Source organism: Hesperophylax consimilis, chromosome 11 (genome assembly GCF_061612785.1).
Source record: "Hesperophylax consimilis isolate HC1 chromosome 11, BYU_Hcon_1.0, whole genome shotgun sequence".
In the NCBI taxonomy this organism is placed as follows: Eukaryota; Metazoa; Arthropoda; class Insecta; order Trichoptera; family Limnephilidae; genus Hesperophylax; species Hesperophylax consimilis.
The window spans coordinates 409,949-426,213 of record NC_142846.1 but is presented as its reverse complement, the minus strand read 5'-3'; the positions used below and the strand labels follow the sequence as shown (position 1 = coordinate 426,213).

Genomic DNA, 16,265 nt, shown 5'->3' with positions numbered 1-16,265 from the left:
AACATTTTTTGTGACTTACATCTAAGTCTTATAGCTAGTAATCTATGACCAAAAAGAAATTTGTCAAAAATAAATTTATTTTTCATTTAAAATATCAATAATCAAATTTGAAATGATTTAGATGTGTACCGTTGACTATATGCTGATTCCTACCAATGCAGGTGTGCCCTTCCGTACTGTACTCGCTGAGCCTGTCTCGTGAGGAGGTGCTGAGCGGTAAGCTGTCACCGGGGAGCTGGCGGCAGGTGATAGAGGCCATCAAGAACTGGGCGGAACAAGGAGAGGAGGCGGGAGGAGAGAAGCAGAGGTTTGTGGAGGGCATGGACAGCTTCCTGGGACGCCAGGCCGTCATGGACAAGGTAAGATCATGTTATTGTAGCAATAGTGTCCTGCTCCTGACACTATCATGCAAAGCAGTCTGTCTCGTGAGGAGGTGCTGAGCGGTAAGCTGTCGCCGGGGAGCTGGCGGCAGGTGATAGAGGCCATCAAGAACTGGGCGGAACAAGGAGAGGAGGCGGGAGGAGAGAAGCAGAGGTTTGTGGAGGGCATGGACAGCTTCCTGGGACGCCAGGCCGTCATGGACAAGGTAGATCATGTTATTGTAGCAATAGCTGCTCCTGACACTATCATGCAAAGCAGTATCTGATTGTGAATGTTGTCATTTGGTTCCAGATGGTGGCGGACTCTGTGGAGGCGCTGATCGGGGTGTACCTACTGGACGGGGGCATGGTGGGCGGCATGCGCCTGCTACAGTGGCTCAGGGTGCTTCCTCAAGGGGTAACTATTCTTCTTCTCGAGTAGCTGCCTCTTCATTCTGAAGCTCCAATTGCCCTGATGACCTAGGATCCTCCACGCCTCATGGTCTAGCGCTGCATGGAGAGTGAGGTTCCAGATGGTGGCGGACTCTGTGGAGGCGCTGATCGGGGTGTACCTACTGGACGGGGGCATGGTGGGCGGCATGCGCCTGCTACAGTGGCTCAGGGTGCTTCCTCAAGGGGTAACTATTCTTCTTCTCGAGTAGCTGCCTCTTCATTCTGAAGCTCCAATTGCCCTGATGACCTAGGATCCTCCACGCCTCATGGTCTAGCGCTGCATGGAGAGTGAGGTTCCAGATGGTGGCGGACTCTGTGGAGGCGCTGATCGGGGTGTACCTACTGGACGGGGGCATGGTGGGCAGCATGCGCCTGCTACAGTGGCTCAGGGTGCTTCCTCAAGGGGTAACTATTCTTCTTCTCGAGTAGCTGCCTCTTCATTCTGAAGCTCCAATTGCCCTGATGACCTAGGATCCTCCACGCCTCATGGTCTAGCGCTGCATGGAGAGTGAGGTTCCAGATGGTGGCGGACTCTGTGGAGGCGCTGATCGGGGTGTACCTACTGGACGGGGGCATGGTGGGCGGCATGCGCCTGCTACAGTGGCTCAGGGTGCTTCCTCAAGGGGTAACTATTCTTCTTCTCGAGTAGCTGCCTCTTCATTCTGAAGCTCCAATTGCCCTGATGACCTAGGATCCTCCACGCCTCATGGTCTAGCGCTGCATGGAGAGTGAGGTTCCAGATGGTGGCGGACTCTGTGGAGGCGCTGATCGGGGTGTACCTACTGGACGGGGGCATGGTGGGCGGCATGCGCCTGCTACAGTGGCTCAGGGTGCTTCCTCAAGGGGTAACTATTCTTCTTCTCGAGTAGCTGCCTCTTCATTCTGAAGCTCCAATTGCCCTGATGACCTAGGATCCTCCACGCCTCATGGTCTAGCGCTGCGTGGAGAGTGAGGTTCCAGATGGTGGCGGACTCTGTGGAGGCGCTGATCGGGGTGTACCTACTGGACGGGGGCATGGTGGGCGGCATGCGCCTGCTACAGTGGCTCAGGGTGCTTCCTCAAGGGGTAACTATTCTTCTTCTCGAGTAGCTGCCTCTTCATTCTGAAGCTCCAATTGCCCTGATGACCTAGGATCCTCCACGCCTCATGGTCTAGCGCTGCATGGAGAGTGAGGTTCCAGATGGTGGCGGACTCTGTGGAGGCGCTGATCGGGGTGTACCTACTGGACGGGGGCATGGTGGGCGGCATGCGCCTGCTACAGTGGCTCAGGGTGCTTCCTCAAGGGGTAACTATTCTTCTTCTCGAGTAGCTGCCTCTTCATTCTGAAGCTCCAATTGCCCTGATGACCTAGGATCCTCCACGCCTCATGGTCTAGCGCTGCGTGGAGAGTGAGGTTCCAGATGGTGGCGGACTCTGTGGAGGCGCTGATCGGGGTGTACCTACTGGACGGGGGCATGGTGGGCGGCATGCGCCTGCTACAGTGGCTCAGGGTGCTTCCTCAAGGGGTAACTATTCTTCTTCTCGAGTAGCTGCCTCTTCATTCTGAAGCTCCAATTGCCCTGATGACCTAGGATCCTCCACGCCTCATGGTCTAGCGCTGCATGGAGAGTGAGGTTCCAGATGGTGGCGGACTCTGTGGAGGCGCTGATCGGGGTGTACCTACTGGACGGGGGCATGGTGGGCGGCATGCGCCTGCTACAGTGGCTCAGGGTGCTTCCTCAAGGGGTAACTATTCTTCTTCTCGAGTAGCTGCCTCTTCATTCTGAAGCTCCAATTGCCCTGATGACCTAGGATCCTCCACGCCTCATGGTCTAGCGCTGCATGGAGAGTGAGGTTCCAGATGGTGGCGGACTCTGTGGAGGCGCTGATCGGGGTGTACCTACTGGACGGGGGCATGGTGGGCGGCATGCGCCTGCTACAGTGGCTCAGGGTGCTTCCTCAAGGGGTAACTATTCTTCTTCTCGAGTAGCTGCCTCTTCATTCTGAAGCTCCAATTGCCCTGATGACCTAGGATCCTCCACGCCTCATGGTCTAGCGCTGCGTGGAGAGTGAGGTTCCAGATGGTGGCGGACTCTGTGGAGGCGCTGATCGGGGTGTACCTACTGGACGGGGGCATGGTGGGCGGCATGCGCCTGCTACAGTGGCTCAGGGTGCTTCCTCAAGGGGTAACTATTCTTCTTCTTGAGTAGCTGCCTCTTCATTCTGAAGCTCCAATTGCCCTGATGACCTAGGATCCTCCACGCCTCATGGTCTAACGCTGCATGGAGAGTGAGGTTCAAGTTTTCGGTTTGACAGGCAACGTGTCCAAAGTACTAGGATTGTAGATATCCCATTTTTGATTTCAGCTCTTGTATAATGACAAATTTACTTCCTACTAAGATGTGCTCAACGAGGAGAAGATAAATATGTATATAGCAATCAGCCGACAGGTGTTGAAGGAACGGAAGAGCTCTTTTGGTTGACTGTTAAATCAGTAATTGTTGTATCCCCAGGATCAATGGTTGGATCTGCTCACCCTGAAGCTGGCCAGCCCTCTAGACAGTGGCGCCACCAGCACGGATCAGGTGGCCTTCTTGCTGGACTACACAGGGCCGCAGATTGAGGAGATTGTGGGATACAACTTCAAGGATCCCAGCTTATTGTTGCAGGTACCATGTTATTTCAAAATTTGAAATAAATGCATATTTAGACATGTCTGGGATGAATTTGTAACACGTTGAACACCTGGTTACAGGCGATGTCGCACTCGTCCAACTTGCGCAACCGCGTGACGGACAGCTACCAGCGCCTAGAGTTCCTGGGCGACGCCGTGCTGGACTTTCTGGTGACGTGCCATGTGTACGAGCACTGCGGCCAGCTGAGCCCCGGGGAGCTGACAGACCTGCGCTCTGCCCTAGTCAACAACAACACTCTGGCCTGCCTGGTGGTGCGTCTCGGCCTTCACAAGTTCCTGCAGAACTCCAGCGTGGGACTGGATGTGGTTATTGCCAAGTTCTGCCAGTACCAGCAGCAGCGGAACCACCTCATCGACGAGAGCGTCCTCTTCCTGCTGCAGGAGGACGAATGCAATATAGCCGAGTATATTGAAGTTCCCAAGGTAATTACCATCTAAACCTGTCAGGGGAAGACCTGACACTGTCATTAACCCTCCTATTCTTAATGACTGCTGCAGAATATCAACTATTGTATAGTCACGTCTTACCTTCAAAGTGAAATCTAACATAAGAGATGATGCCATCGCTGTATTTGGCAGGTGCTGGGCGACCTCCTGGAGTCCATAGCGGGCGCCATCTTCCTGGACTGCGGAGGCGACCTGGCGACCGTATGGCGCGTCTTCTACCGCATCATGCACCAAGAGATCGCCATGTTCAGCGAAAATGTGCCCAAGAACCCCATCCGGATGTTGTATGAAAACATTCACTCATCGCCCGTCTTCAAGTTTGTGCAATTTTGTATTATTTATTCTACTTGTAATTCCTTTTCTGCCTGCCAAGCCACTCGAGTAACCAGCAGAAGGAAGAGGACGTTTGTAGAAAAGAAACAGGCAAACCCTCGTAGTTAGGTGGTTCCTTCTTCACCACTCCAACGATAGCGCTTTTACAAACAAAGAATGTTTTGAATGATGGAGGTATTACTATTCTTACTTAGAAAAGTTTTAAATGAGACATACTTCATAACAATAAACGTTACTATTCTTACTTAGAAAATGTTTGTCAAATTTTTGCACAGTGACATACCATTTTTCAATTGCAAATAACAGACTAAAAATTATCCTGGAATAAGAAAAATTATATCTGCTTCTTTATTTTACTTAAGATGGTTAAAATAAATATCACGGCACTAAAAACTAACTCATCTGACAGCGGCGGAGGAATATACGCTTCAGTACTATATATTTAATTCCAGTATTTACAGGGAATACTTTCTATAAAGAACAAATTGAAATGTTAAAATGAAGATCTACAACATTTTTCACTTCACCGGATAAGTGAACTCGAAACAGGTTTTAGCAAAATGTTTCTAGAATATTCCATGAGATGACCACTAGTGACATCTTCTGGAACTGGACAGAAGCTTAACTAAGCTAGCGATTTTACGCGTTATTATTCATTACTCAAGAGTCAGAGCGACGTGAACTAAATTTAGGTAGGCACCGTTGAAGTGGCTGTAACCATATCTTGCTTGAGAGACAGACTTCTTCTTTTTCTAATATATAAAGGAGAGTGTCTCTTTGTGGCGGGCTGTCGGGCGGTGTGGATTTAATTTGTATACAAATCTACAGTTTTATTCCGAGGTTGATGAAATTTTGCACACTTGACCTTAAAAACAAGAGAAAGGATACTGTCTAAGTCCGATTTCGGAAAACTTTGTGTAAAGCCTGGGCAATGCAAGAAATCAAAATGCGCTAAGTATTTATTGTCTAAGAATCATAGCGCTACGAACATCCTACTATTATAAGGTATCAAAGGCAGGAACTAAGCATGCAAACTAGCTTTTTGCATGTTGCAGGCAACTAAATGGTAAAAATTAATTAATTTAAACTGATGTACAACAAAAATGTGTGATATAGTGTTTAATGTGTGTGTTTGAATGTGAATGAAACAACACGCGTGTGCCTACAATTAGCTTTTTGCCCGTTGCAGGCAACTAATAGGTGAAAAAAAATAGTTGATGTAATGTTTGAATGTGGATGAAGCAAGATGTGTGTGCTTAATTTCATATTTATAATTTGATGTTTGAATGTGGATGAAGCATTCCATCAATTGAATATATATAAAGATTTAGTACCTACCTTCCTGCCAGCAGCTTAGCCATTCTTACTTCCTTCCTTCTCACTTCCTACCGCCTATCCTGACTGCATAGCCTATCTGTGTGTTTGCGATTAGGAAGTATTTGAGGTGTAACAATATAATGTGATGCAGGCCGTCCGAGCCCATGGGGAACGGCACCATGATGGTCCCGCTGGAGCTGCGCGTGGCGGGGCGCACTATGCACGTGCACGGCTTCGGGACCAACACGGCGCAGGCTCGCCGGGCCGCCGCCAAGGTGGCGCTCCGCATGCTCGAAGTGGCCAACTGCTAATGCTCCTGATCTTCGTCAAATTTATCAAGGACTTTTTTATACAAGGTGTACGGAAACTCATAGTACAAGCAGGAAACTGATGAAATTATTTAATTTTCTTTCAATTTATCACTTAACAAATACAAAAGATATATATAATAAATATTATGTACTGTATTAATATATGAATTTTACTAATCGTATGTAAAAGTCCCTAAAACGGGCATTAATAAAGTAATTTATATGAAATTGAAATAAACATTTGTAGTCGATTTTGTGGTATAACTTTATTTGATTTGAGCTTTTGTTTTCGAGTAAATCGAGTCCGAAGTTCGAATTTTTTAGGTCAATTTTGAAAAAAATCGGCCACTAGGAGATTAATATCGGCTGTATGTCTACAAAAGAAAGGTTTTTTAACCCTATAGTTGCCAGATGGAAAAATAAATAAATTGAATTCTGTATATGATGTAGATTCACCAGTTTCCCACTTGTTACTACGAGTTTCCAGAAACCCGTGTACGTAATATTAACATGCAATTTATGAGTTTTGTGTAATTTTTACACCTTTCTTTTTCTACGCTAGTGAAAATTATTATATATTTTTCAAAAAAATATTTGTAATAAGGGGCCGTTCAAGTATTACGTAAGCAGATTTATTACAATTATTTACCCCCTCTTCCCCCTTGTCACCAAAAGTAAGCAAAGCTCTTACCCCCCCCCCCTCCCATGCTTACGTAAAAATTGGTACCTATATGCATTTTTCTGTTAATGTATCCTGTTTTATAAAAAATTCAACTTTGGCGAAAGAGGATCAACGGTAACACAAATATTAACTTGCTTTGATTTGCTTACAACACGTCAAATCGTCAATCGTACTGAAACGAAACAATAGATTGATGGAAGAAATTTTGACAAGTGAGTAGCGCGCGGTAATTCCCCCATTCGCTTCTAAGCGAGTACCTAAACGTATTAATTATTTGTGGGAATCCCCGAATATGTATTCGGTTTTCACACATAGACAATGTGTGGGTTGCCAATGTGTAAAAAAAAATAACTACCTCTGAGCAGTGCTGACGTAATCACTATCTCGACCCCCCCACCCCCTCATGTCATCAAAAATAAGTAAAGCAAAGACCCCCCTGCCCCCCTATAGTGCTTACATAATACTTGAACGGCCCCTAAGAGTGAATTTGACTGTCGGGTGTGACCAGCTGTCGTCATCCGTCAGCCAGCTTTACAAGCTTCGATAGAGAAACTGTCATTCTGTCGATATTCTCCACAAACACATGCGAATATATGCATGAGTGGGTAGTCGATTCATACGCTGGGAGTCATTTTGTGCGAGCACAGTATTCTCATTGCTCACGGCTCCCGTTCAATTGAGTGGACTCTTTGAGAATGAAGATGACGGGCCTCCAGTAACTATGTCTTACTTTATTCTGGTGCACCATTTAGCTTATAAGAACTTTCCCACCTGTGGTGTCCGGAGGTAAAGTGCTCAAACTTCGAGGGGGGAAAGGACAGATACCTGAAAACTACCTTCAAATGTTGAAAGTTATTTATCTTTTTTACTTGTACTATCATGTAGAATCACCTCCCGAAGTTTGTGCACTTTACGTTTGTCTGTATTTTTACTTGTAACTTTTAAGTCGTTTTGTGTGGAAACATTTCATGAGATGAAATGTTTGCCTTGTTGTGGCTTTTATTATCATAGTTATAAAACGGTTCCACGTCAACTCGGGACAGTGGCAACTGAACAAACTTTTGAAAATAAAAATGTAATTTTTGATATACAGTCGAACTTGGGTATAACGATCACGGCAATAGCGAGTTCACGGCTATAAAGAACAATTACAAAAGGATATTTTAGTTCAGCCTTATCTTCATAAACATAATTGTTGACTGTTATAGCGAGGTCGATTCACTGATAATACTGAGCAAATAATTTTGTCAACACAATTTCTGAATACATGAATGCCGAATTTTTACAGCACTCCCTGTGTAAGATTGTCGGCTATGTGAACCATTTCTATCCATCAGGCATAATGTAAAATAGCGATATTCAAGAGTTACGGTTTCTATTGATTTTTTTGAATTTCCTGTTATGCAAACCGGTTTTTCAAATTTGGTTTCATTTGGGAAATGCAGCGTAAATTAACCAAAACTCCATAAAAAAATCAGCCAGGGTTTTCAAAAATAACCCCAAATATTTAGATTTTTCTCTATAGCCATGTGGGCCGTATGAATTTGGCATGCGAGCAGCAAGAATGGGACCGCGGGTCGTGCATCACTGGTTTGTGACAAGTAAAATTTTACAAATTATAAACAGTAAAATTTTACGGTAGGTACAATACGCACAATGTAGTGATAATAAGATGAACAATTTAGTGATATTTTTCTAGGAAGCCTTGAATCAGGTGATGATAGTTTTAATGCGTTGATTGTTTTGATAAGGAAATTGAGAAGCATGAAAGCGAAATCTTTAAAACAATCATTGAAAATAAATTTGAGTAGTAAAATTGTATTTTTCTAATAATTTTTTTAATAAGTAATACCTACTCGTATTTTGAAAATATACTGTACTTTTGCAAATATATTGATAGTAGAGACACGTAGGTAGGTACATACGACTTAGACTAAAAAACGTAGTTTAGATATAACAATTAATGGTTATAAGAAGTAAATTTCGTCGTCCCCTCGTGCTCGTTATAACCAAGTTTGACTGTATTAAAATATTTAATGAGAACACAAAAAAAATTAAAAATGGCTCAACTTACGTTTTTTGTAACTAAGATTACTGATAATGAAAAAATATGTGAAAAACAAGTAAAGACAGATGTATTACAAACGTTATTGCCACCTCACTTTTTTGTCATTTGATTAAAATAATTAATAAAATTCCACTTTTTTTTTTCAAATTGCATTCATAATGTTTCATAAAGGTGCACATTTTAATTCTTCTATGGTTAACTTCTAGATTTGAATATAAAGCGTGGTGTTTTCTCTTTCTAACACTGTTTAGATGATATTTATCACCATGACAGTAAGGGAGACAGTTGACCTAACCTAACTTAACCTATTTATCGTAATTTCATTCACTTTTAATGACTTTACATCACTTTTCAAAAATGTATCAAATTGCCGCTGTCCTGAGTTTCCCGGTTACCCTATAAAACATGAGGAACGACTCTGCGGCCTTTTTCATAGCCCATTTTTAGCCTAAATACTTAACCAAACTGAAAAATCATTTTATGAAGCAAAAGGTATTAAGAAAATATCTAGTACGGATGTGTGCTACTTTATTTATTTGTGTTTTAAATTAAAAAATATAGGCCATTAAAGAATTAATTTTTTGTGAGTTAATTGAAAAATTAATAAATAACAATATATTGTGGTAAGGCTCTCAACTAGCAATTCGCAGGATGCGGGTTAAAATCCTGGCAAGTAAATTTTATTTGAATGGTACATAAATACTTACTATGTCAATAAAATAAGTTGATGAACTTCGGAATATAATATTAACTTTTAATTACAAATTTGTGTTCCTATCAGTGGCGGCTCGTGACTTTTGGATGTACTCGAGTGCTAATATTGCAAAAATTGGCATTGTTGATTTTGTTGTAGCTGAAGCGATTTTTTTTTTTTAGTAAATAAGATTTTTGATATGAAGATTTTCAGGAAATCTGAAATTTCCGGAAAAATTTTCACACAAAAAATTGAATTTTAGACAAAAAATAAAAAAATCGTTTTCAGCTACAACAACATCAATAATGCCAATTTTTCAAATATTAGCACTCTAGCAGAGATGTGCAAAATGGGTACCCAAAACCATTTGAAATGCAAAATGGAAATGGATCAAAACTTTTCCATTTGAAAATGCAAAATGGTTTTTAGAAAAGCATTTCAAATGCAAAATGCAAAATACCTATTTTCAAAATGCATTGAAAATGCAAAATGGTTTCTCAGGTCAAACAATTAAAATAAATATAGAATTTTTAAACAATTTTGTCATTTAATAATGGACATCAATGTAGAACAAATATATTACATGATGGTAAATCCAAAAACACCACGACTACAGATTATGAAACCACAAAAAATTTGCGCGGGACTAATGTTGCCAACGTAAAAACATAGAAACTGCTATCTAACATTTAATATTACAGCGTCATGGTCCCATGTTCAGTATTTGAATCAGTATTTTTGTAATGGTATCACTCAATTGCCAGGGCTCCTACCCGGGAGAAACTTGACAAATGGAAATTATCTTTCATAGCGAGGTTGAGGAACGACTGATATTTGGGGCTTATGAAAAAAAGATTAGTGGAGATAGTAGAAAGAATGTTGCAAAAAAGCATTTAAAATGGAAAATGCATTGAGAAAAGCATTTAAAATGCAAAATGGTTTTTAGAAAGGCATTTAAAATGCAAAATGGAAAGTACCCATTTTGCATTTCCATTTGAAATGGATTTATTTGAAATAAAGCACATCTCTGCACTCTAGTGTACCAAAAAGACACGAGCCGCCACTGGTTCCTATGTAAATCGGTCATTTGTAAGTTAAATTTATCAAAATGCTTTTTATAATGATTTTTATTTTATATTTCATCATATTTACAAAAAAGGTAGGTCAATATTACTATTTTTAACTAGCCCACCACGTCACACAGCCTCTCTGTGAAGATAGAGAGCAATATCGCAATCATTTTATTAATATAGATAATTATAATTAAACTGGCCTCTAAAAATCAACTTCTTGAATGTCCTTAATTTTATAATTTGAAGCTCAAATAAATAAGGTAGCACACATCCGTGTTTGGTTAAATATTTTGTATGAGACAGGCCGCTCAGCTGTTCCTTGGAACAATATTAATAATAATTATATGCAATTGCTAAAGCGTTGACGTCTTCAGTAATATTTGTATGTATGACATTAAGACTGAGAATATTTGGCATTGTTGATAATAAAATGCTGATTTGGTGCTCGTATAAGCAACTATTAATTATGTAATTGTTGTCTTTTTAATTGTTTTTCTTATGGCTACTATGGCAGGATCACACAAGGACAATATTGTCCTGTCCCAGCTCTGTGAACAGCCTCGACCGCACAATTCTACCTTAGTTCAAACGTGGAACATGAGTACACGCGGTAAAAGCGAGTTTGCGAAAAATATTATGTCTTTTATACCAAGATGTATTGTGGGGTTCCATTTACGCTACATTTTTAAGAAGAAATACGAGATCCGAATGCCGAGATACGCACGAGTGGAGCGACAGGTTATTGTCCTACTGTCTTGTCCAAACGTGTTTACACGCGGACAACACGGCCGGGCGCGGAATTCTGCGGAATAGCTGACCCGTCTGTCTTGGTTCAATGTTCTGTCCTCCAAACTGTTCACAGTAGGACAATGAGTCCGGAGCTGAGACAAGACAGTATTGTACTGTCCTCATGTGACCCTGCATTAAGAATAAACTTTGGCTCTGTCCAACATGCCACTGGGAACATCAGAAAAGGGGAAATTATCAGATATATAATGTTTAGTATTATTAATTTCTAAATATTTCTATTTTTACTATTGTGACTTATTGTGTTGTTTCGGTGTTCAAGACCATTATCAGACTAATAATGAAGACTTTTTAAATCTGTTTTCTGTAGCCACTCTGATAAGGCGAATCAATTTGCAACAATAAATGAATTAGGGTGTCCGCAAAGTGCACTAACTTCGGGAGGTGATTCTACAAGTAAAAAAGTAATTTATCTTTCCATTCCACCATCACGTAAAATCCCAAAGTTTGTGCACTTTACCCCCACCCCGGACATCCTGCATTATTCGAAGAGAATCAAATAATTTAACTTTGTTGGTAAGTTAGTAATTAACTATGTATTTAGTTTTAATTTCATTCTGCCTTTGAATTAACCCTCCTGGCTAACTTGTTCAGTTTAGCGAACCAAAATCTAGTACCTATTATTATTAGTATTAGTCTTTGTACGCTTGTTTGAACAGCTCAGCTCGTAAAAAAAAAAATTCCTGTTTTGTATTTTCTTACATTTTATACCTATGTTAATGGCACATGTTGTGCCGTATGTTTTTTAAATAAATAAAAAGGTCTAATGGTAACTCCCTTAAATGTAGTAACTAATGCCTGAATTATAACCTGCCGAGGCGAGACAGACCCAGTCGAGTAGGTACCCCCACCCCACCTTCATACTCAAGTCGGCTCTGCTCGGTCAGTCAATGGTGGCATTTGTTGTTGTAAAACTCTCTTCATTATGGAGAAACCATGTTCACTGTAACCTATTCTCAATGAACTGACTCGTCCACAAGTTGGATCTTCAATAAGTTGCTCGGCCGAGCACTCGACAGGTGTAATTCGGCCTTGACAATCTCAACATTGCAATTGAACCAACTCAAGATGTAGACATGGGCTATATAATATGGCTTACGGAAATGATTTTAATTCAAAATAATTATAACTCTATAGAAATGTTTGTGAAACAATTATTTTTTTATATAATTTAATTATTGTGCAATAGAATATTCTGAAAAATCTATGTTATTAGAAATATGAATAATAAAAGTTTTAATTCAATTAATTTGACATTATTATTTACAAAGAACCGACTGGGGCTCAAGCTGGACGTGTCCGTCGTTTCGGCGTAAGTCAGCCTAGATTTTCATCCAAAACAACTGTTTCTCTGGTGAACCGATTTGGAGATATTTAGTTTACCGCAGCGGGTGGATAGTGAACAAGGAAAGGTACCAAACAAAAAGAGTTATTTCCACTGTTTCAAGTGTTTATTATTAGATTTTTATCATGTTAACAATTAAACGCCTACTGGAAGTAGGTGTTGGGGCGACGCATGGAGAAGGTGATGAGGCGCTTGCGGTTCTGGATGCGCTTGGGCAGCGGGAACTTGATCTTGGAGTCGTGGAACTGCTTGATCTGGGGCCGGCGGCAGCTGGATGCCTTCAGGATCTCCACTTTGATGATCTGGATGGAGTGAGCGCGCGCGCGATGGCGAGCTCCCATGTCGCGGTAGCACTGGGTCACGGCGCCGCCCACGGACAGGTCGCGGTACTCCCGGTACATGTTGTGTGTTCCCGAGCGGGAGTCGTAGCGCAGCCACACACCGAAGTTCTTGATCTTCAGAGGAGACTTCTCAGGGATTTCCTGCAAAGAGAGATACAATTAGATAATGTACTCTACCACTACATAACCAGTTCCACTACAAACTAATCTGTTCCGAGAACGTTCACTAGTGTCATGTTCGCCTTGCCTTGGTGGCTACTAAAAGTGCATTTTCAACAATTGTCAATATTCAAATCTGACCAACCAAACACATAGGACGGGTTGTTTCAAGTTGTTGACATTTCAGTTTGGTGAAACAACTGACCAACAATGATATAATAACAAAACTTGAATAGAACCTTCACAGAACTTGAAAATCAGCATTGAAATTTAATTGTTCAAATTCTGTGAAACAACCCGTCCTTAGTCTTTGGCACAAAACTCGGTAATAATGTCCTCACTTTTAGGCTCAGATTACGGAAATTACACTTTTTTCCAACTTAATTACTGTAAGACTATTATTGTCGGGAGAGAGATAGTAAAAGATGCATTTTTATTCAAATTTTTCTTATATAACGATCCTTTTGCCACTGTTTTGGATTTTTTTAGTATGGATTGACATTTGTGAAAGTTGAGAATTCTGCCTCACAAATGTGAGGCAGAATTTTTTTGCGTATTAAATAATACGCAAAAAAATTATAAATAGCAATTGGTTTAAACATTAAATTACGACAAGAAAATAACTATTAATGGTAAAAGATGCATTAAGTTCCATTTTTTCTCATCGAAGTTAAGTTTGAACGTTGAGAAATAGGCATAGAATTTAAGGTAAAATTTTACTTAAAAATACCGTTTGTAAATTTTAAAAAAATAAACCTTCGATTCAAATTAATGACGATAAACGAAAACTTTTTGCATTTACGACATTGAAAAATAGTGTTATTTAAAAATTAATTTACGAGAAAATCTTCAAACTGACTGTTTGTAGTCACTGCCAACCTGACAATAGAAAACACATAACGAGAAGGTTGAAACGATTGTAAAATTAGCCAACAAATCACTAATCATATACACTCTCAAATGGTGTTATTTGGAGGGCTCAAATGAGTGTAAGGAAGGTGATGGATGTGAGGTTCGATAGGTAGGTACTGCTAAAAATCACTTAACCAGGGGCTATAAAGTGCTGTGTGGCGGTTTTAAGGAAAGGAATATCTGGGAAGGGAAAGGTATCAGTAATTCACCCCTCCCACTGCAGTGCGGCGAGGAGTCCCACTGGAGATATAATCCTCACCCCCTGAACCCGGGCACCCCTGCCAAGTCACCGGCCGTAGCCAACCACTTGGTTATCCAATTAATGGTTTCCTTTACCAGCCTCCCAAATTATATAAATAAATTGTGTTTTACAAAAAATTACACATGTAATTTATTCATATAAAAGAATAAATAAATTAGTCAGGGGTATTTCATTATAAAAATATTTATAATTTATATAATTTTAGTGATTTTGATTCGAGGTTTGTTTACTATTTTTACAATCCATTATTATATATATTTTTTTCATTTTCATACCTATTTTGACTGAGGGAGACCCTGCGTTTATAACTCCTGGTTAAGTGATTTTTTAGATTGGCAGTACCTGCCTATCGAACCTCACATCGGTCAGCTTCCGCAATGTTATGTCAAATATGAGGGATTTAACGCATGTAAATATTTACGAAAATAATATTAAATAGCACTATTTTTCATAATTGTGCAAAAAATCATTGTCATTAAGTTTAATCGAAAGGTTTGTTTAAAAAAAATAGCATTAGGTAATAGGTAGCAATGATTGTGTCGATTTTTGGCAAATTATCGGACTGTCGGACCTACTGATGGTAGGTATTTACATATGTTTTATAAAAACGAATCGGTTTAGAATACATAACTAAACGTTTATTGCAATTAAACCAGCAACGGGAACAACACCTAAAAGCAACTTGACACGAGGATGTTGTGACATCACAATCTCGCCAGCCAATGGTGTCTCATTTATTGGTATTTGAATTTTCATACAACTTTAAAAGTGAAATAATTAGTTAAAAAAGAATTTTTGGAGGTTTCAAGTTTGATATTTGCGTTTAGTTTAATTCTTTACATATATTAAATGCATAGAAAACTCAATGTTACATACACTGCATGTACCATATTGTTGAAACAAAGTGAAATTTTCATAATCTGTGCCTAAAAGTGCGGCAGTTAGGTACATAAGTACCCAAAACTCTAGTTGTTTATTCAAATAAATCAAAAAAGCTTGGCTTTGTGTATTTACCTATTCTTATTAAATAAAACACGGGGAAGGACTGACAACAAAGCGCTTTTAGCAAAATGATAACTCCCCTGCCAAGAACCGTGAATAAAGTTTTACTTGTTAAGTTTTGAACTCGCTAAACTCTACACATACGTAATATATTTTGAATATAGCCAACATCACAGAGTACAGCACTCAAACTCGACTTACCTTAACCGAGACGATCTCTCCGGTAGATTTCTTGAACTTCTTGAGTTGACGCAAGAAATACCAGAAACGAGACTTTGCTACGATGGGTTCTGGGGCAAATATCCTCATTTTGTAAAGGGGGGTGACCTTCTCCTTCTCGGTCGGGAGCTTGCGCCCGATCACCTCGAACTCTTTCAACTAAAAACAAACAATACAAATCAGTTCAGACGTTTTGCATACATAACCTCTTCGAGCTGTCAAACTAGAAAACTGTAAATAAATGCGAAATTCTGTTTAAATCTTCAAAATTTGGCCAACTGGAGATTTAAGAACTTATTTAGATTCACAATCACATCATTCAATATAAATGATCACAAAATTAATGTAAAAACCACGCGTCAACACGTTGCCCACATGTTAGGATTCGGCCATACAGGGCAAATAAAACATGATACCGTTTCCCGAAAACATTGTATAAGTTGAAGAAATATATTTAAAACAAATTAATTGAAAATTGACACATTCATTATACGAATTTAACGTAAAAATTCGTAATTACCTGCCCGCTAGCCTTCATTTTGAGGAGAGCAAATGTAAAAGGAAGCGGAAACCGTTTTTCAAAGATGGCCGCCTATCAATTTGTGATGTTCTGCGATATGCAATCGTGTTAGTGGCCAGTTGTAAAATAAAAGGTACTTACCTAAGACTAATTCTGTACCTTTTAAAAATAAAGCTGTCCGAGATCATAAATAAAAGAGTTCATTTTCTTCGGTTCAATTCAATTTTTTGAACAGGTTCTGTTCAATTTGCTTGATTTGTGGCAAGGGCTGTTGATCGCCTAGCAAT

General features: G+C 40.3%; 2 protein-coding genes across 2 annotated transcripts in view; one reads left to right on the top strand and one right to left on the bottom strand.

The window, feature by feature from the left end:
* LOC149419601 (endoribonuclease Dcr-2-like) overlaps positions 1–12,417 on the top strand; it is a 94,322-nt gene extending 81,905 nt beyond the window's left edge. The window contains 17 exon segments of the mRNA XM_089637506.1: positions 162–425; positions 428–586; positions 673–777; positions 893–997; positions 1,113–1,217; positions 1,333–1,437; positions 1,553–1,657; positions 1,773–1,877; positions 1,993–2,097; positions 2,213–2,317; positions 2,433–2,537; positions 2,653–2,777; positions 2,824–2,977; positions 3,305–3,460; positions 3,547–3,909; positions 4,066–4,250; positions 5,735–12,417. Coding sequence (XP_089493632.1) covers positions 162–425; positions 428–586; positions 673–777; positions 893–997; positions 1,113–1,217; positions 1,333–1,437; positions 1,553–1,657; positions 1,773–1,877; positions 1,993–2,097; positions 2,213–2,317; positions 2,433–2,537; positions 2,653–2,777; positions 2,824–2,977; positions 3,305–3,460; positions 3,547–3,909; positions 4,066–4,250; positions 5,735–5,894 — 2,511 coding nt within the window. The 3' untranslated portion in view covers positions 5,895–12,417.
* A 230-nt stretch (positions 12,418–12,647) lies between these two features.
* On the bottom strand, positions 12,648–16,065 carry RpL18A (ribosomal protein L18A). Its single transcript, XM_089636961.1, has 3 exons — positions 15,979–16,065; positions 15,441–15,617; positions 12,648–13,045 (listed from the first exon to the last, which is right to left on the bottom strand). Exons 1-3 carry the CDS (start codon positions 15,994–15,996, stop codon positions 12,707–12,709), a joined length of 534 nt encoding a protein of 177 aa, XP_089493087.1. The 5' UTR covers positions 15,997–16,065; the 3' UTR covers positions 12,648–12,706.
* Between the last annotated feature and the right edge of the window lie 200 nt (positions 16,066–16,265).